Source organism: Erinaceus europaeus, chromosome 5 (genome assembly GCF_950295315.1).
Source record: "Erinaceus europaeus chromosome 5, mEriEur2.1, whole genome shotgun sequence".
Classification (NCBI taxonomy): Eukaryota; Metazoa; Chordata; class Mammalia; order Eulipotyphla; family Erinaceidae; genus Erinaceus; species Erinaceus europaeus.
This window is the reverse complement of record NC_080166.1, coordinates 124,889,461-124,910,860: the sequence shown is the minus strand read 5'-3', so window position 1 is coordinate 124,910,860 and position 21,400 is coordinate 124,889,461. Positions and strand designations below refer to the sequence as shown.

Sequence of the window (21,400 nt, the reverse complement as noted above, 5' to 3'; positions counted from 1 at the left end):
TACGTTTATCTGTTGGTTCATTGTAGGCACTCCAAGCCAATATACTGGGCACACACTACAAAGAGACTTGTCTTGTGTTTAAGAGCTCTTAGCTTATTTTTTTATTTTAGTTATTTGTTTATATTTTATTTTAGTGAGAGAGAGGGAGAGGTGCAAAGAGAAAGGCACAGAGAGCAAAAGCAGAGCCCTGCTTTAGCTTTGGCTGATGTTGGTGTTTGGGACTGAAGCTGGGACCTCTGAGCCTTGGACATGAAAGTCTTGTACAATTAGTATGCTGTTTCCACAGTCTCTTAATTTATTTTAATTAATTAATTAATTAAAATATTTAAAAATATTTATTTATTCCTTTTTGTTGCCCTTGTTGTTTTATTGTTGTAGTTATTGTTGCTATTGATGTTGTCATTTTTGGATAGGACAGAGAGAAATGAAGAGAGGAGGGGAAGACAGAATGGGGAGAGAAAGACAGACACCTGCAGACCTGCTTCACTGCCTGTGAAGGGACTCCCCTGTAGGGGCTTGAACTGGGGTCCTTATGCTGGTCCTTGCACTTTGCGCCACCTGCACTTAACCCTCTGTGCTACCGAGCCTCTTAATTTCTGAAGATATTTATAGATCACATGTAGAATACAGTATGTTCTGACATGAGCTGGCCATATGTGTCCTGCATACATTACATATTATTATAATAGACACGTATATTATAATATACATTATGCATACTTTTTAATGAGAAAGATATAGAGTGGGACTGGTTGGTGGTGTGCCCACTAGAGTGCATATGTTACCATGTGCAGAGACCCAGATTCAAGTCCCTGGTGCCTGCCTGCAAGGGGGAACCTTCATGAGCGGTAAGGCAGATCTGCAGGTGTCTCTCTTTTCTCTCTCCTTCTCTGTCTGCCTCCTGCTGGGCTGAGCTTCACAAGCGGGAGACAGAGACGGCCAGGGACTCATGGCTGAGTGGTACGCAGTTCAGTCTTTATTCATGTGGAACACAGTGCAATCTAAGCTCTCTGTAATCACAATCTTGTCCGTCTCTGTCCTGAGGCGGAAGAGTCAGGTCCGAAGAGGATGTATGTAGGATAGGGGGCGGGGAGAAGGAAAAAGCTAGAACCTGTGAGGATTAAACCAATGCCCTGGAGGCAGGGCGGTGCTTAGTTAACAGTGGTTATGTAAATAGAATACAGTGTTGAGCAGGGGGGATTAAACCAGTGAAACAGAAGGAGTCTTAGAAGCAGAATTTATAAGCAGACCAACAGCCTCCCCCCTCCCAGTTTCTCTCTGTCCTATCAAATAGAAAGAAGGGGAAAGGGTGCAGTGGACTCATGCAGGTGCTGAACCGACACACTGGTGGAAATCTTAAACAGAGACAGAGAGACTGATGTAGACCAGAGCACTGCTTAGCTCTGGCTGATATTGGTGCTGGGGATTGAAGCTGGGACCTCAGAGCCTCAGGCAGGAAAGCCTTTCAGTGTATTCATTATGTGAGCTCCCAGCCTGAGAACCAGCTTTTCATGCACACTTGGTGAAATGCCAGGGAGGCGAAATAAAATTCCAGACCAGCTGTTACTTCTTTGTCTTCTTGTCCCCGAACTGAAACCATCTGTGTTTGCCCTTTTCTTTCTAGAACTTTCTGTTACTTGACGAGATACCGCGGCGCCCCCCGCAGCTGCCTTCCGATGGTAAAACGCTAGTGCATGTGCAAGATTGTACTGCTTTTTGGGATAAGGTAACCGCTCCTCCCCGGCAAGGTTGTGACTGCTAAGGCAGGGGCGGTGACTGACCTAGATTTTAGGGAAGACCTGGGAGATGGTTGGTTTTCTCTTCCACTGGAAATCTAACACAAAAACTCTCACAGCCAGCTCGAGGGTTTGCAGCCAGGAGAGGCCCAGTAGTTCCTCTGCCTCGGCTGTCCTTGGTCTGGGCTTCAGAAGGTCTTTTAGAGGCCCCGCACTTTGGACTTGAACTGCTGGAGCCTGTAGTGCCAGGATGCCCAGGATGTGCTAAGCCGGGGCTGGCGAGACAGTGGGTGGCTGGTTAGTGAAGGTGTCATCAGGTCACTTTGTTCTGGGTGGAGTGGGGCCCGTGACTCGCCTGTTTGCTGTGGCCTGGGGTGGTGACAGTAGTGTCTCCCTGGCCTGTTCCTGGGGTCCTCTGTGCACAGCCCCTTCTAGCCACCCCCTGGATGAACCAGGGAAACAGACCCCTCCCCAAGGCCCAGGGGAGTGGGAATTCCATGCAGGGATTCACTTCCTTTCTCCACAGAAGATACAAAAGGTTCAGAAAGTGGTGGATGGGTGTGGAGCCTAGGGCTGACAGGCGGGAGGGCTACCTGGAAGGGGTGGCATCCACCAGTGTTTGTCCAGTGGAAGCAGATCCTGGGGGTGGCTGCAGCAGGAGAGGAGAGACTGTTCTGTGGAAGCTGGCACTTTGGAGGTGATGCCAGGTGGACATCACCAGCTCCCCCCCTCTCTCCCCGCCCTCCACCCCCTTCTTCCAGGACTAATCTGGCAGGGAAGGGTGGGCAGTGTGCTCTGGTTCTCTTCTCTTCAGCCACCTCCAGGGCTGCACAGAACCGAGCCCTACAGAATCTCACTAGCATCTCCCTGCCTGGGGCTGTAAGTCTCAGGTCACCTGCAAGCTGTCTGCTCATGGTAACCGAAGGCCACACTGGGGGCCCCTGGGAGGTCTGTTCTAAGCCACCTGCCAGCTCCCCCTTTCAAGCTGAGGTTTGCCTCCTGTTTCTGTAACTACTGCTACAATTCCACCACCAGGGGACTTCAGAGTGGTTTCCACCCAGGCTGTGTGTGGGCTTGGAGGCATTTCACACACTCCCCCCGCCTACTTTGTTTCTATTTTATTGGATAGGACAGAGAGAAATTGAGAGGGGAGAGGGAGAGATAAAGAGGGAGAAAAAGAGAGACACCTACCTGTAGACCCACTTCACCACTTGTGAAGCCTCTCCTTCCCCACAGATGGCGAGCCGGGGGGCTCGAACCCGGGTCCTTGCATATGGTAATACGTGAGTTAAACTGAGTGTGCCACTGCCTGGACCCATCTGACACACACTTTGCCCGAAGCCCTGTGGGATTTCCATCACAATCAAGGCGTGTAGCTTTTGCCAGTCGAGCTGTTCTGTTGCCCTAGGAGTGGATTAGAAACCTGCTCTCAGACTTCTTTGCATCACAGCACAGAACACCCCACCTGGCCCTGATTCCTCGCGTCTGATGTGGAAGCCTTGTGGCTTTTGCTGGGAGGGGGGTGGGGGTGAGGATATGACCCGTCAGGTTAGATTCTGGATGAGAAAGCCGGGAGGGGGTGCAGACACCCGGGCTGGAGGTCAAGCAGAGGCAGAACAAAGTACCTGGTTCTCTGGGTGGGACGAGAAAAGCCTGGGTCTGTAACCAGCAAAGCCAGACAGACACAGCTGCCATTGTCCCCTTTGAAGCTGTGCTTTTGTGGGAGCCTCTGAATTCTTGGGGTGCAGGTGGGGTTTCAGCTGCTGGGGCCCTAGGGTCCAGCAGGAGTGGTACCTGGTTTATTGTGCGGTTCTGTGGGACCCTTCCCTGAGTTTGAGAATGTCACAGTGAGGAGAGGAAAGGGGTCCAGTGCTCCTGAGTTGCAGAATAATGCCCCCTTCTGGCCAGATTGGAGCAGTGACGTTCCAAAGCCCTGGAGGTCTGACATGTCATTCATAGTCACGACTACAGCTGGGAAAACAAGAACTCAGTGTCAGACACACCAGAAGTAGTGGGGAGGCTTAAATACATATATCTCACGTTGTAACATCCAGCATGTAGTTGATCCTTCAAACACGACTACAGCTGGGAAAACAAGAACTCAGTGTCAGACACACCAGAATTAGTGGGGAGGCTTAAATACATATATCTCACGTTGTAACATCCAGCATGTAGTTGATCCCTCAAACACCTTGGAGCCTGGAGTTCTCAGGGCTGGTGGTTTGTTTTGTTTTGGTATTGAGAAAGAATCTTCTTGTGTGGGACCAGTGTGCAAGCAAGTCTATCACTCTGGGAAAAACTTCATTTTGGTCATGATCCGGCATTTTATTCCTCCACTAGGGGATGTTTACTAATCCTATGCTTCCACTTTTATCTTATTTATCCTTTCTTAGACATTCACTATAAAAGAAAAGATCAGGGGGTCGGGTGGTAGCGCAGCGGGTTAAGCGCATGTGGCGCAAAGCGCAAGGACTGGCGTAAGGATCCCGGTTCGAGCCCCCGGCTCCCCACCTGCAGTGGAGTCCTTCACAGGCGGTGAAGCAGGTCTGCAGGTGTCTATCTTTCTCTCCCCTCTCTCTGTCTTCCCCTCCTCTGTCCATTTCTCTCTGTCCTATCCAACAATGAACAACATCAACAGTGGTAATCATAATAACCACAATGAGGCTACAACAAGGGCAACAAAAGGGGGAAAATGGCCTCCAGGAGCGGTGGATTCATGGCGCAGGCACCGAGCCCAGCAATAACCCTGGAGGCCAAAAAAAAAAAAAAAAAAAAATAAGAAAAGCTCAGTGCTTGAGTTGTCTTAGTTCTATGGGTGTAAACCACAGGTAGCCTTTACGCTTATCTAGATATTTCTAGAATGCTCTGGATTACTACTTCAGCCTCGCATCATAAATACTTTATTTTTCCTTTTTGCACTGCACTTTATACTTTTGCATCTATCTTTTTTTAATAGAAGTACTTTTTTTGGGTCCGTGTTCAACCTGGAGAGGTTACACATGGCTCACACGTGTGAAGTGGAGATGTCATCATTTTCTGCTGTAACCTTAGAGGCTCTGTCTTTAGTTAGTTAGTCATTTATTTTTCTGTTTCTGGGACTTCATGTAGACACACACACACACACACACACACACACACACACACACACACACAGTAAGACAGGGAGAGAACCCACAGCACGGAAGTCTCCTGCAAGGCTGAGAAGTCCAGACTTAAACCTAGGTCTGGCCCAGGGCAAAGCAGTTATCCGTCCAAGTGAACTTTGTTGTCCCCTTTACATTCTTTGTCCCTCTGACCTGTGGCTGTTCAATTAGAACTCTGCTTGCAGAAGTGTCTGCCTTTGCAGCAGTGCCTTTGCCCAGAATGACTTTATAGTATGAAGCACCTGCTCCCTCTCAGAGTTGTTCTGAGATTCTGAGATGATTTTTTAAAAGTATTTATTTATTTATTCCCTTTTGTTGCCCTTATTGTTTTATTGTTGTTGTTATTGTTATTGCTGTTGGATAGGACAGAGAGAAATGGAGAGAGGAAGGGAAGGCAGAGAGGGGGAAAGAAAGACAGGCACCTGCAGACCTGCTTCACCGCTTGTGAAGCGACTCCCCTGCAGGTGGGGAGCTGGGGGCTTGAACCGGGATCCTTATGCCACCGGTCCTTGCATTTTGCACCACCTGCGCTTATCCTGCTGCGCTACCGCCCAACTCCCCTCTAAGATGATTATTTTATTTTATTTTATTTTTAGATTTCTCCCCGCCTGGTTTATTTGCTGGGACTCAGTGCTTGCACGGTGACTCCACCATTCCTGGGGGCCATTGTCTTTCTTCAATTTTTCCCCCTCCCTCCCTCCCTCCCTCCCTCCTTCCCTCCTCTCCTCCTGTTTTTTTCTTTTTGCCTCCAGGATTACCACTGGAGTTTGGTATCGTCACTACTAATCTACTGACACAGGTGGCCAATTTTTCCTTTTTTCCCTCCTCTTTATTCTGTTTTGATAGGACAGAGAGAAAGGGGAAGGAGGAGAAAGATAGGCACCAGGGCCAGGTGGTGGCGCACTTAGTTGAGCGCACATGTTACAGAGCTCAAGGACCTGGGTTCGAGCCCCTAGTCCCCACCGGCAGGGGGAAAGCTTTGCAAGTGGTGAAGCAGGGCTGCAGGTGTCTTTCAGGCTCCCACCTCCACCACCTACTTCCCTCTCGATTTCTGACTGTCTCTATCCAATAATTAAAAGATGATTTTAAAAAAATTGAAAAAGATAGACAGACACCTGTAGACCTGCTTCACTACTTGTGAAACATCCACCCCACCCCACCCCCACAGGTGGGGAGCAGAGGCTCGAACCGTGGTTCTTGCATATGGTCTTCTTCTTCTTCTAGCGTTTGCCCTTCTTCCGTAGCCAGTCAACAGCGTCAGGTTGAGCCTGATGTAAAGTTTTGAGACCTCCTTTGAATCTGGAGAGGTGGCAGTCGTTGACTATGTGGGTCATAGTCTGTCTGGAGCCGCAGGGGCAGTTCGGGTGTCTCTGGCTCCCCAGCGATGGAACATAGCGACGCACCGGCCATGGCCTGTTTGATAGCGATTGAGGAGGGCCCAGTCATAACGTGCTAGGTCAAAGCCGGGTTGACTTTGGTAAATTGGTTGCATATGGTAAATTGTGCAGTTAACTGAGTGTACCGCCACTCGGCCCCCTATTTTATTTTATTTAATTTCTTTTATTTTACCAGAGCATTACTCAGCTCTGTCTAATGGTGGTGCTGGGGATTGAACCTACAACCTCAGAGCCTCAGGCATAAAAGTCTCCTCAGCCTCCTTCCTTCCTTCCTTCCTTCCTTCCTTCCTTCCTTCCTTCCTTCCTTCCTTCCCCCCTCCCTCTCATTTGATAGAGGGTGAGAGAGAAACAGAGAGAGAGAGATGCCTGCAGCATTACTCGTTGTTCAAGAAGCTTCCCCCCTGTGGGTGGGTACCTGGAGTTTGAACCCAGAACTTTGAGCATGGCTATGAGCCACCCCCCAACCCTGAAGTCCATTCTCTATCGAATGAAATGGAGAGATTGAGGAATTTGTAACAGTTAATGAAGCACTGGGCAGGCCATGTACCTCTGCTGCCACCTTGTGGAGGCAAACAGAATAAGAGATTAAAAGCAAACCCACGGACTTGTTTGAAAAGTCTCCTCATGTTGAACATTGTACTGAAAACATTACCTGAAGAAGTCAGTGTGTGCTGAGAAATCTTCATTGCAAATAAAAAAGATGCCTTGTCATTTCTAGTGCTGAAAAATCTGGCTGTCTGGGGCTGTGTTTACACTGAAATTCGGTGAAAGTGGAATTTCTTAAAAAAGAATAGATAAAACGGGAGTCGGGTGGTAGCTCAGCGGGTTAAGTGCAGGTGACTCAAAGCACAAGGACCGGCATAAGGATCCCGGTTTGAGCCCCCCGGCTCCCGACCTGCAGGGGAGTCGCTTCACAGGTGGTAAAGCAGGTGTGCAGGTGTCTATCTTTCTCTCCCCCTCTCTGTCTTCCCCTCCTCTCTCCATTTCTCTCTGTCCTATCCAACAACGACAATAGTAATAACAACAATGATAAACAAAAAGGGCAACAAACAAAAGGTGGGAAGATGGCCTCCAGGAACAGTGGATTTGTAGTACACTGAGCACCAGCAATAACCCTGGAGGCAAAAATAAATAAATAAGTAAGTAAATAAAATAAAACTCCTTCAGAACTGTGTGTGTCCCCTCCCCAAATTAATCAGAGAAAAAGCAGTTCAGGACACACCAGCTTAGAACAGGAAGGATTGCATTGGGGTCTGATGTTCATGTCTCAATGATTATCTTGTCATTTTCTCTACTCTTTAAGCGACTGGCGCTAACCTTACTAAAGCGGAGGCGTGTCTGTAAACTTGAATTTCTAGGCATCGGAGACTCCCACCCTGCATGGCCTTTCCTTCACCGTCAGGCCCGGTGAGCTGTTAGCTGTGGTCGGACCCGTGGGAGCAGGCAAGGTAGGCTACTTTGTGCTTTCTGGCCATTCCGTGCAATTCCACACCTCGTAAGATCTCTGTGTTGAACCCCGATCTCCCCCAGCATCTCTGGAAGTAGCAGTACTGGGGTGGGAGGAGCGTCAGGCAGTAGTGCAGCGGGTTGATCGCACATGGTGCAAAGCGCAAGGACTGGCGTAAGGATCCCAGTTCGAGTCCCCAGCTCCCCATCTGCAGGGGGGTCATTTCACAAGCGGTGAAGCAGGTCTGCAGGTGTTTGTCTTTCTCTCCCCCCCTCTGTCTTCCCCTCCTCTCTCCATTTCTCTCTGTCCTATCCAACAACGATGACAGTAATAACAACAATATTTATAATAACGACAACAACCAAGGGCAGCAAATGGAGAAAATGGCCTCCAGGAGCAGTGAATTCATAGTGCAGGCACCGAGCCTCAGAATTATCTCTGGATGCAACAAAACAAAACAAAAACAACAAAAAAACTCCAGAAGTTTGTATAACAGTTTTGTCCAGGATCAGGCAACAGGCAATGCCATAGCGCCCCCCCCCCCCCCCCCCCGCTTCCAGGTCACAAATGGAAACTCTGTTGTTAGAGCTCACTGAAGGCAGTGATTTATGGTACTGCTCTCTGGGGTAGATTGGCTGGCAAAGCAGGAACTTTTTGATTTTTGTCTTATCAGACCAGACAGGAGGCCTGGGGGTTGCAAACACTCCTGGAAAGTATTCAGCCTTTCTTCACCTGTCTGGTCTTTGTCTCAGCAGCATGCTGGTATTAGCAGTGCTGCCCTGTAGGTGTCGCTGTTCTGGGGCTGCAGCCACACATACGTAACCTAAGCCTGGACAGAGCGACTGCTGGTTCTAGAAGCAGGCAGGCTCCAGAGCCAGGCACAGCTGCCAGCAGAGGATCGCAACTCAGTGTTACATGCTCTCTGAGAGCAAAGGCACACGCCACTTCAGTGTATGTTGCTTCAGAGAGAACATCTTTTCTGGTGCTGTGGCTATGCAGCTGACATCTAGCTCTCGAGGAATGAGGATGTGTCACGAATTGCTGGATGAGCCGGGGAGACAGCATAATGGTTCTGCAAAAAGCTTCTGATGCCTGAAGTACCAGAGGTCCCAAGTTCAATCCCTGGCACAACCATAAACCAGACCTGAGCAGTGCACTGGTAGAAAAGCAAAGAAAGAAACAAAAACTCATTTAAGAATAGCTGCAGGGCTGGCAAAATAGCTCACTTAGATAGTGCGCTGCCTTGTCGTGTACATGATACAGGCTCAAGGCTGGCCCCCAACCACTCTGAAGGAAACTTTGGAGCTGTGGTCTCTTTTCCTCTGCCTCTCTGTCTCTACCTTAAAAAAAAAAAACAAAAAAACAGTGGAGGGTGGGGCAAACTGGACACAGAATCAGTAGCAAAATACGTCGTCAGATGTATGTGACACACACACACACACTGGGAAGCTGTGTTTCCACGGTACCCTCAGTAAGTCTCTGGGGGGCAAGGATGGCATCCCTTTTAGGGAGACCCTTTGTCCTTCCCTTACTATGCAGTGATTTCCCCAGTTTGACCTGAGGGTCTGTAAGACTTGCTTCCATTCCCCCTGTCCCCCCATATGAAGTGTCCAAGAGGTTGTCCTTCATTCTTCAGTCCGCTGACTGACCCACTGAAGGCACGCTGTGGTAGCATGCCATGTGGCTGAAGAACAGTGTGTCTCTTCAGCATTAAGACTGTCTCCCCTTGGGTCCTCTGCTGCACAGGAAAGGGCTGTGCTGTTCCCCAGAGCAGCAGGCCCGAGGCTGTGCGGGGGGCTGCGGGGGTGCTGTCCTGCTGTCCCGAGCAGCCTGGTGAGCGTGTGCATGTGCCCCTGTGTTTCAGTCCTCGCTGCTGAGTGCCATGCTGGGGGAGCTGCCCCCGAGCCAGGGGCTGGTCAGCGTTCACGGGAGCGTGGCCTACGTCTCCCAGCAGCCCTGGGTCTTCTCGGGAACCGTGCGCAGCAACATCTTATTCGGGAAGAAGTACGAGAAGGAGCGCTATGACAGAGTGATAAAGGCCTGTGCTTTGCAAAAGGTAATGGCTCTGGAGCCATTGGAGTCCACTTGGTGTTCAAGGGATAATGATGAGGATGGTGGTTTACATGAGAAGGTTTGGGAATGGGAGAGTGCTCATGCCTGACCTGGGTTCAAGCCCACAGTCACCACTTTCAGGTGGGAGGGGCCTTCATGAGTGGTGGAGCAGGACTGCAGGTGTCTGTCTCTCTTCCTCTCAGCCTCCTGTTTTCTCTTGATTTCTTTCTATTTCTACTCAATAAAAGTCAATAAAAAGATAGATGCAACATTAAAAAATAATCCATCAAGTCTAAAACTATAAACTCTCTATAAAAAACCACTCCCCCAAACTTTTAACTGTTGTTATTCTTTTAAGCTGGATAAATGTTCATGCACACACACACTCTCTGCTGTGTGAATTCAGGTGATGAAGGCATTCACAGAAAACTGTGGCTACTTTGGGCACAGTGGATGGGTGTCACGATATTTTATTCACTGGACTTTTTGGGGGTGAGGACTTGCTGAGGTGAAGCCAAGGGTATGTATGGTACACGTAAGAAAAATGTTCTGCCCCTGTGCTGTGTCTCTGACTAACTGCCTTTTGTCCGTTTGCTTATTTTGCTTCTTCTTATCATTCATATTTTTGTTGGCTTGTTTTAATGGCGATTTGCAAACATTTGTAGGGATGGAGAGAAGCAAGTCTTAAAACATTCCTCTCAGCTCCAGCCACTAGTGCCCACCCCTGCCCTCTGCTCCACCTACCACCCGACTCTTGTTCCAGATTCTTCTGGAGTAATCCTGGACCTCATTGTTGTTCTCCTTGTGGGGAGGCCTCTTCTCGGGCACAGACTCCTGGCGTGCCCACCCTGTTGTGCACCAGATGTGGGGGTCTGGGAGAATGTCACCCGAAGCAGCAGGAGCTGAGTCTATGGGACTCACTTTGTGTCCTTGACAAGAGATGACCCGGAGACCAAGCTGATGGCAATGGCCTGTTTATTGATCAGAGAGGCCAGGCTTTTAAGGGGTTGCAGAAGGAGGCAGCTTGTTTATACCATATATGGTTAAAGCAGAAAAGGGGCAGAAAGGTGAGGGGTTGGGAAAACTAAGTGAGTGATCTAAGGAATTAGGAAGCTAGGCTTTGATGTGCATGGGTGTAGGGGTCCTTGGTGTCAGGAGGGTGAGGTTTGGTTATAGTCTTATTCAGAAGGGCAAGAACAAAGAGGAGAGAAAAGGGGCCTCTGTTAGCATCTGTGTAAGCAGGAGAGACGTTTGGGGAATGAGGAAGTAGGGTGATCAATGGCTAGCAGACAGAGTTGTCGTGAGGGCAGAGAGAAGATGGGCCAGCTATGATAACTTCTGGTGGCTTTTGAATAAGCAGACCATTTGGTTTAAAGACAAGGAAGTAAGCTATTGTATTGGGAATGCAGAGTCCCTGTGAGGCAGAGAGTCTGACAGGTGAAGCTGAACCTGAAGGCCGTTCTCTCTCATGCTCAGTCTTTGGTAGAGAGAGGCTGACAGGAAGACCGTGTTCCTCAGGCACCCAGCTTTCAGTGGGAGGTTCCACCATGCTCAGCCATAGCCTCACAGTTTCCCTACACCTCATGTCTGCCCATCTTAACTTTTCACTGGCTTTCCCTACAGGAGAAGGTCCTAGTTTGATTCCTGGCACTGCATATGCCCTGAGAGATGCTCTGGGTCAGTCAGTCAGTCAGTCAGTCAGTCAGTCAGTCTCTCTCTCTCTCTCTCTGTCTCTCTCCCTCCTCTCTTCTCTGTCTCGCTATCTCCTCCCCTCCCCCTTTCTTTCATCATAAACCAATAAACCAGTCTTTAAAGAAAGGCATGCCTTTGGGAAAATGAAGCATTCTTGATCCTAAAAGAGATCCACATTTTGTGATCCCATTGGCTTTCTACTGGGTTGTCAGGAAAGTCATGACAGTTTTTGTATAGAAAAACATAGTGGGGTGGGGGTGGGGGTGGGGGGCAGGGATAGCATAATGATTATGCAAAGAGACTTTCATGCCTGAGGCTCCGAAGTTTCAGATTCAATCTCCCACACCATCATAAGCCAGAGCTGAGCAGTGCTCTGGTTATTAAAAAAAAAAAAGTGAGGAAGAAAAAAGAAAGACATAGGAGGCTGGGTGGTGGTGCAGCTGATTGAGTGCACATGTTACAATGCATGATGACCTGGGTTCGAGCCCCCTGTCCCCACCTGCAGGGGAAAGGCTTTGTGAGTGGTGAAGTAGTGCTGCAGGTGTCTCTTCCCCTCTTTATCTCCCCCTACACGTCTGGATTTCTGGCTGTCTCTATCCAATAAATAAATAGAAATGACATAAAAAATTCTTTAGAAGAGAACAAAAGAAAAATACATCATGACTTTTCCAACAGCCAGTAGTTGGCAGTTATATTTCCTTAGTTAGCTCACCGGGCTTTGTTGTTGTTCTCACTGTTCTGATTGGTCTTCATCTGTCTCTGGGGGACTCTGCACTTCTGGCTAGGTCCATTTGGGCCATTGGGGTCTTACTCATGAGTTTCCCCTTTGCTTTCTTCTTTGGTGGTGCTGGGGCGAAAGAGGAGTCGAACCCAAGGCCTCTCACCCTTGCCAAGCACCTCTGTGCCACTCAGCTGTCTCTCAGCCCCACACCCACTTCACTTTGGACTTGCCATCTATTCCTTTCAAAAAGCAGGCTAGTTTTAAATGCCTTTTAAAAGAACCGGATCATTTCTCGGGAGAGCAGTCATTTCTCAGAAAGGACGTTGGACTTGGGCAGAAAAGGGCACTCCGAATGTTTAAGTGCACGTTCTGATGGAAATAAAACGGGTGGGTGAACGATGGACACTGCACCAGCCTGGCTGGAGAATATTATTTCAGACAAAGGAAAAGAAAGGCAGAGACTGATGAATAGTGTGTTCCTCTCACTGGGTTATAAAAAGGGTGAAGACTAGTGGTGAAGGGCTCTCCCTGGGACCTTTTCAATGTGGCTGGGTGCCCAGCTGGGCTTTTATCCTGTGTGCAAAGAGCAGTGCCCTGGGTTCTCTCCTGCCTCTCTGTTCTTTCTCTCATGATAAGATTAATAAACATTGAAAGAAAGAAAGAGAGAGAGAGAAAGAAAGAAAGGAAGAAAGAAAATAAAGGGAGGAAAAGGGGACACCGAAAGCAAGATAGTCACAGCCGTAGAGTCCATAAGTTCAAACCTGCCATCACCTGGGACAAGTCCTTATACTTGCATGGGCTTCTGGCCTGCACTGTCAAATGGGGACATCCAGTCAGAAGGTTTGCAGGAACACGTGGCACACTGCCACTTGTGCCTCGGTTTCCCAGCGTGTCACAAGAGCTGTGAGGAGCCCAGGAGCCACTCCAGGAGTTTTGAGGCCCTTTGCTCATCTCCCGTTAGTAGTCTTGTTCAAGGGGACGGAAAGGCAGCCACAGATATTAGGGCTTCCTGCAGTGACGACTGGCTTGTGACAGAGCCCAGGTGTGAAGCCCGAACGCCTGGGCCTTTGGAGAGAAGCAGTTTGGTCGCCGCAGGGATCCTTCTTTCTCTGTGATTGTTCAGGGAGCTGTGTGACTCCTGTGAAGGCTGTGGACAGTGTCTCTTAAAATGCAGCCAGGCCAGGCTTTCCATAAATAGTAGCTGCTGCAACTTTTCCAGCCCTCTAAATGTGCTCATACTTACAAATGTAGCAAAGATGTCTCCTTTTAGCCTTTTTCGAATGCTGGAAGAAAAACTCCCAAAGGGGAAAAAAATAAAAGCAATATTTCTGTTACCTATATTAACACCACCTACTAGATATATCCCACTCGTGGGAGGAAACTTAGAAGCTCATGGAGCAAGAAACAGTCTGACGGTTCTGCAAAAAGGCTTTCATGCGGGGGCCAGGCGGTGGTGCACCAGGTTAAGCGCACAGGTTACCTGTGCAAGGACCCGGGTTCAAGTCCCCGGTCCCCACCTGCAGGGGGAAAGCTTCACAAGTGGTGAAGCAGGGCTGCAGGTGTCTCCCTGTCTCTCTCTGTAACTTCCTCTCCCCTCTCAATTTCTGTCTCTATCTAAAAATAAATAATACTATTAAAAAAAAAAGGCTTTCATGCTTGAGGTAGGAGATGTCGCAGATTCGATCCCCAGTGCCACCATAAGCCAAAGCTGAGCAGTGTTCTCTGGTATGGGGGTGGGGACGGGCATGCCTTGGAGAATATATCGTCAGCTGCCTAGTTAAGAGCTTGTCCAGCTTGAGATGCTGGGACTACATGGGAGTTGCTGTCGCCAAGAAGGCTCCAGTCCTGTGTATGTGTCTCCTCTCTCTCTCTCTCTCTGAATGAAAAAGTGGAGCAGTGAAGTCATATATGTACAAGACCTTCAACTCTGGAGGGGAAAAAATAGAAAGAACTTATCAGTGGAGAGTTCTTGCTCTCTGAGTTGATATTTATGTCCGCGCTGTACACACGGCACATTACACAAATCAACCATAAAATCCTGTCCCTGAAGGGTGAGAATATATTAGGAGCTTTTGTATATTTTCATCGACCACTTGAAGACTTTTCCAGACTTTAGGCATTGCGCATTCAGAGGCATAACATTGAAAATTTTGAGTTTAATCTGCTCCCACCCACATGTGAAGTTACAAGCCCCCTTTGGGGTGCCTACGGATTGCTGGCTTCTTCTCCTCCTTGCCTCTTCCCAGACGAGTTGGATACATTATTCTCAGGTCACCTTGCTGGTTAGCCATTAATGGCAGTCACGTCTTCCTTTTGCCATTGGGATAAGTTACCCTACACACGAGGACAGAAGGGGCACAGCGAGACCGTCTGAATATGGGGTGGAATCCATCGGCATTTTTCGGGAGATCGAGACCCTCCTGCCTTGGTTTCTTTCTCTGTAGCTTTTATTCCAGACAGACTTTCCCGTCAGCACTGAGAATTGTAAGGTGGAAGAAAGAACCAAAGACCGCCACCTGAGATGAGCTTGGTTCAGACTGTCCCATTGCTGAGACCTTTTTAGTAACCTCAGTCCGTCTCCATTTTGCCCATCTGGGAAATGGGCTAATACAGCAGCAGATAATTCCTTGTTTAGTCTCTCTTTAAAAATACTTCATTTCTGTCGCGCAGTGGGTTAAGCGCAGGTGGCGCAAAGCGCAAGGACCGGCATAAGGATCCCGGTTTGAACCCCGGCTCCCCACCTGCAGGGGAGTCGCTTCACAGGCGGTGAAGCAGGTCTGCAGGTGTCTGTCTTTCTCTCCCCCTCTCTGTCTTCCCCTCCTCTCTCCATTTCTCTCTGTCCTATCCAACAACAACAACAACAATAATAACTACAACAATAAAAAAACAACGAGGGCAACAAAAGGGAATAAATAAATAAAATTTAAAAAAAAACTTCATTTATGCATTTATTTTGGATGGAGACAGAAATTGAGGAGGAAGGGGGGAGAGAGAGAGAGGGAGAGAGAGAGAGACTTGAAGCACTGCTTCACAGGCTCATGAAGCCTCCCACCTGCCAGTGGGGACCGGGGGCTTGAACCCAGGTCCTTGTGCACTGTAATGTGTGTGGCTCAACTGGTTGCACCACTCGCTACCCCCAGCCCTTGTCTTTCACTTACAATACCCACAAGAAACAACAAGCCTGCCTCCTAACTGGAGAGGACACACTGTGTGAGGACACTTGTTGCAACATGTGTCAGTTCCCTCAAAGTCACTGTCGCCCAGAACCTGTTAATGGCATTGTGTGGGGACCTTCTAGGAGGACTGGAAGTCACTAGTATTAGGCCTTGTATAGCTTCTCTCCCCTCTCCCACTCCTCTCCTCAACCCCCCACCCCCACCCCAAGCAGACAGCTGGGCCAAGGAGCTGGTAAGGAAGTCTAGAAGGAAAGGTCCTTGCTGAGCAGTCTAAAGTGTTGGGAAATCAGAGGACAGAGACCACTGTTGGGAGTATGATGTCAGGAATGGCATTCTTCTTTTTCATTAAAAATTACACACATTTTCCCCTCCCTCTCTCTTTCTTCCCTTGTTCCTTTCTCCCATAGAGGCAGAAATCGAGAGGGAAGGAGAAGACAGGGAGAGAGAAAAAGAAACACGTGCAACACATTACTTCACTGCTTGTAAAGCTTCCCTCCTACAGGTGGGGACTGGGGGCTTGAACCGGCTCCTTGTACACTGTAACGTGCGCTCAAGCAGGTGTGCCACCACCCTGCACCAACTCTGTCAGGAGACACAAAACCCTGTCCAGCCTTTTAGGGAAAGGCAGCTCCAAGCAGAAGCAGAGTGAAGAAGAAAAATCTGGACTCCTGCTTTGAGAGGCTGGGACCCAGGCCAAGGGCGCCAGCCTGGCCTGGGGACAGATTCCTGACCTGGTGGCCCCACTTCTGGTGGCCTTGTTGCTGGTCTGCTTTTCAGGGAGAGTGATCATGACTGAGGGGGCACTCGGCTGAACATATTCTTTGCCTTTTCTCTCCTGGCCTAGGACCTGCAGCTCTTGGAGGACGGAGACCTGACTGTGATTGGGGACCGGGGCACCACGCTGAGTGGGGGACAGAAGGCCCGGGTCAACCTCGCCAGGTAAGTGGCCAGGTGATAGCTCACGCTGGGCGGTGCGTGAACAGGCCAGGTACACCTGGACCTGCCCCTGGCTTCCTGCTGCTGAGTCCCCGTGGGGGACAGACATTGGCATTCAAGACAGCGGGCATCCTGCATCTGAGTCCTCTCCCTTTCTCTCTGTTCTCCAGAGCAGTGTACCAGGATGCTGACATCTACTTGCTGGATGACCCCTTGAGTGCAGTGGACGCAGAAGTCAGCAGGCACCTGTTTGAACTGTGAGTCTGCTCCTGCCCATAGTTCTGTTTTTCCGGTGCCCTCTGGTGTGTCACGTCCCTCTGTGCCCTCTCCCTCCCCTCCACAGAGGAGTTGTGCTCACGTAGGAGACTTGCTCAGGAGGAGGGTGCAGGCCGAGCCTGGCTCCTTCATGCAGTGGAAATCCTGGGCAGGCTCTGTTCTTTCTGAAGTGGGCAAGCTGGTTAGGCCCACGGGAAAGACTCCACTGCGATTCTTCACTGAAAGAATCACGAGAGACTCTGTGTTGAGGTATATGAAGTTACAAAGATGCGAGTGAAAAGCCACAGAAAAGAATATTAAGGTGCAAAGACCCACACGGGCCATGACGAGAGTAAAAGGCCCGTCTATGTGCCTTTTTATTTATTTTCTCCTCTTGAGTCCCTGGACTTGAAGATCACACGTGGGACTTGCTTCCCATTGGTCCTCTGAGATTATCTTACTAAAACTCCTGCCACAGAATTCAGGGTATTTCCAAAAAAGCTGTCTCACTACTATTTCCTGGTGCTACCTTTAAGTTCTTCCCCACTAGCAAGGGGGAAACATGTGTTAACCTGATTTGGTTATTTGGGGTTCCAGACCTCCTGTCCCTGTTCTGTCTCTTAACACGTCTGCTGCAAGGAACACAGGCACTGAGACTTGTGGGGAGGAAGAGGCAGGACTCTGGGAAGAACAGAAGGCCTTGTAGGATGTGAGTTTGAGCAGAGAGGCAGCTGGAAGGGCCTGTGTCCCTTGAGTCTGTCATTATAGACATTAAGGTGAGGAGCTGAGGGGCTCTCCATAGACCACATTGATCTTACAGTTCTGGGTGATCCAAGAGGGAGCAGACTGATGTCTGCCAATTGCTTGTGGCTTGGTCCAGGGGCGACAGGTTGTCTTGATGGTAGAAGGGGACAGGGGCACTTAGGACAGAGGGTGTCTCTTTCATGAGGACACAAATCCCACTCCAGGGTCCCTCTTCCAAGTGCCCTGATAATCTGGACTAGGTTCCAACTGATGAATTTCTTCAGGACACACATTCTTTCTGCGGTTAAGTGGCCAGCATGAAGCACAGTGGATGGGGCTACAGGTTCAGTGGCAGAAAGCCATGCCCTGTAGGGAGAGGCCCTGGGTTCAAGCCCCAGCATTGCATGCAAACAAACAGCAAAAGTCTGCATCGCCCCACCTTCTGTGAGCCTGCACACGTTCTCCGCAGTGATTTTTGCTTGGAGCACATGGCCATTGTACTGATGTCGCCAGGGAGGAGGGGACAAAGTGGGCCAGCAGCTGAGCTTATCAGAGTGCCTGTCGCAGCTGAACCCCTATTAGACCAGACACTAAGCCAGGGCTTTACACAACCTTATTGCTCCTGGGCCATATATATTTTTTAAAAAATTCCCTTTCAGTGGTGGGCTAGGAAGTCAAGAGGCAGCACAACACTGGCGCTCCCTCCAGTGCCATAGCACCTTCTGTGTGGTGTTGGGGCTCAGACCTTGGCCACACACAGGACAGAGCCTTTCTCTCAGCCCACATGAGACCTTTTTGGATTTAATGATGCTGGAATTTTTCAGTGGGCCAAAAAGGCTTGTGAAAACTGTTTGCTAACCAGAGCCACATTCTCGGAGGAAACTTAGGGCCGGAGCACGAATGCAATTTAGGAAAGCACTCAGCAGCGACTAAAGGAGGTTCTCAATGGGTTAGAAAATTGGATTGAACAATGGGCTCTGAAAGATGGCGACTCACACGCCAAGCCTTTGGGAAGCGTCTTGTGCTGGAAACGGAGGAGGGGTACTTCCTCTCGCCATGAACAGTCTGCTTCCAACCTGCCTGCCATGTGTCCAAGGTTTTAAAGGCTCCTGAGTTTTCCTACCTGGACAGGGGAGGCTCGGCCCTTAGAATAGCATCTGCCACCTCAGCAAATATTCCTGGATTGAATGAGTGAACGTGATGACTCTGTTTTTTAATTTCTGGATCACCTTTGACTACAACACTGCTCCTTTTTTTTTTTTTTGATAAGAGTATGAAAGTCAGAGAGAGAGAGAGAGAGAGAGAGAGGCTGCCGTACCTTTCCACTTTGGCCTTGAACCCAGAACCTCAAGCATGGCATCACCTGCTTCTCCCACTGTCCTGTCCCCAGCACTGCCTTTCTTTAGCTGCAGAATTAAATAATTTACTGTAGCTGAATATAAACTTAAAAAAAAACAAACCTGGCCTATAAAAATGTAAAGAAAGCAGTCTTTATTTCTGGAGAGTCTGCTAAACACACACACACACACACACACACACACACACACACACACAGCCACACACAACTTAGGAAACTATAAAGCCATCAGCTGGTTACAGCATTGAAATTATTTACCTCTTCTCTGATGGAATGCAAAATGCAGACATTGAAAACCTTTGGAACTGGTCCATTTTGGACATAGCAGCTCATTATCAATAGATCTGAAATCAAAAAGAAACAATTCCACAATTCCATGTAAAGCTGTAGGGTCAGCGAGAGTGCTTCACAGAGCACCAGCCTTTCATTTTTTAATTTTCTATTAGTGATTTCTAAGATTGTTCGGTAATAGGGGTGTAATTCTATACCACTCTCACCATCAAAGTTCTGTATCCTCCCTTCTAGAGGTAACCAACGTCTGTTACTGCATTTTAACACATTAAAGTTGTCTGCATGCGTATCATAATTGCTGTTACTATCTAAGCACAAGGGAGTAAAGTTTTTATATTTATTTTACCAGAGTACTGCTCAGCTCTGGCTTATGGTGGTGTGAAGGATTGAACCTGGGACTTTGGAGCCACAGACACGAGAGTCTCTTTGAATAACCATTATGCATATAAGACACCTTCTGAGGCATAATTACAGTTGATGAAGGCGTGGGGGACTGTAACAGTGGAATAAAAACCACTCATGAGTTTTATTAAAAAGTAAAGGGGAGGTAAGCGCACATAGTACTTAGTGCAGGGACCTGCACAAGGATCCAGGTTCGAGACCCTGGCTCCCCACCTGCAGGGGGGATGCTTCACAAGTGATGAAGCAGACAGGCAGGTGTCTGTCTTTCTCTCTCTCCCTCTCTGTCTCCCAACCCCTCTCAATTTCTCTTTGTCCTACCCAATAAAATGGAAAAAAGTGGCCACAGGGAGCAGTGGATTTGTAGTGCCATTGATAACCCTGGAGGCAAAAACAAACAAGCAAGCAAACAAAGCCTTGAGACATATACTCAGTGTAGTGGTACTCAGCAGTTGATGACTTTGAGACAAAAAGGATAGAATGGGTAGTGATTATGCTTAGTGAAGTAAGGAGGTGAAGGACAGCTAGGGATGATTTCACGAAAGCACGTGTGGAATAGAGAAATGAAATGCTGTGTTGTCTCTGTCTCACCTTGTTTTCAAAATGTATGAGTAAAAGAAATATTGGGGGGCCCCTCCCGCACTAGTGTGTTTTATTTTTATTTTATTTATTTGCTGTTGGATAGAAACATAAATTGAGAGGGGAGAGATAGAGAGGGAGAGAGAGAGAGAGATAACACTCATGAAGCTTTCTCCCTGCAGGTGGGGTCCAGAGGCTTGAACCCGGGTCCTTGCATACTGTAGTGTGTGCACTTAACCAGGTGTGCCACCACCCCGCTCCGCCCCCAGTGTGTTTGTCATCAATCCTGCCTTTTACCTTTCTTAGGTGCATTTGTCAGACTTTGCACGAGAAGATCACCATCTTAGTGACTCACCAGCTGCAGTACCTAAAAGCTGCCAGTCAGATCCTGATACTGAAAGATGTAAGTGGTTTTTGGGCGTTTGGTTTTTGGTCTCCCAGCTGGTTTCATTCACGCTCTTCTTCCTCAGTTTTATCCTTTCCTCCAGAGCTGGCACACACACCTTAAGGTTGACTTCAAAGACACATAGAAATGTTGCTGTTACACTCTAAGCTCTCATACCTTAGAGTGTAGAAAACCTCTGTTGCCAACGGCCGGATGCTTGCTGTTCTTGTGAAATCGTCAAGAGTGTGAGTGTGTGTGAGGGAGGGTGGGCACAGCCAAGATGGCTGTGAGTTCTGCAAGGAAGCTGCTTTCAACCTGAGAAATCTCGAGAGAGGCCGCCAGGTTCGAGATGATACCATGATGTCAACCCAACTTCCTTGGGCAGACGACCCTACCATATGTCCTGGAGCCCCACCTCCCCAGATCCCTGCCCCACTAGGGAAAGAGAGAGGCAGGCTGGGAGTATGGATCGACTTGTTAACACTCATGTTCAGCGGGAAAGCAATTACAGAAGCCAGACCTTCCACCTTCTGCAACCCACAATGACCCTGGGTCCATGCTCCCAGAGGGATAAAGACTAGGGAAGCTGTCAGGGGAGGGGATGGGATACGGAGCTCTGGGGGTGGGCAGTGTGTACTCTTCTTATCCTGTGGAGTGTACCCTTCTTATCCTGTGGTCTTGTCAGTGTTTCCATTTTCTAAATTAAAAAATTAAAAAAAAAAAAGAAATTGTCAAGAATGAATGAGTGATGCCATCTTCTTTTTAAAAATATTCCCTTTTGTTGTCCTTGTTTTTATTGTTGTAGTTATTATTGTTATTGATGTCATTGTTGTTGGATAGGACAGTGAGAAATGGAGAGAGGAGGGGAAGACAGAGAGAGAGGGGGAGAGAAAGACAGACACCTGCAGACCTGCTTCACCGCCTGTGAAGCGACTCCCCTGCAGGTGGGGAGCCGGGGCTGATGCTGTCTTATTGAAGAGCTTTTAGTGTTCCTTTTCTGTGACTTAAGTCGACACATGTGTTTTGGAAATCCAAGATACTAAGCCACCTTGACTTCCCCATGTATCCAAAGGCCACCTGCCATCTTTGA

The 21,400-nt window shown here is 48.7% G+C and overlaps 1 protein-coding gene across 1 annotated transcript in view; it reads left to right on the top strand.

Annotated features, from left to right (window-relative positions):
- Positions 1-21,400, top strand: part of ABCC4 (ATP binding cassette subfamily C member 4) — a 274,755-nt gene that overhangs the window by 95,533 nt on the left and 157,822 nt on the right. Inside the window, exons 9-14 of the mRNA XM_007526845.3 lie at positions 1,625-1,726; positions 7,635-7,724; positions 9,588-9,779; positions 16,209-16,303; positions 16,471-16,557; positions 20,232-20,328. Of these exons, the coding sequence (XP_007526907.1) occupies positions 1,625-1,726; positions 7,635-7,724; positions 9,588-9,779; positions 16,209-16,303; positions 16,471-16,557; positions 20,232-20,328 (663 nt within the window). The remainder of the gene's footprint in view (positions 1-1,624; positions 1,727-7,634; positions 7,725-9,587; positions 9,780-16,208; positions 16,304-16,470; positions 16,558-20,231; positions 20,329-21,400) is intronic.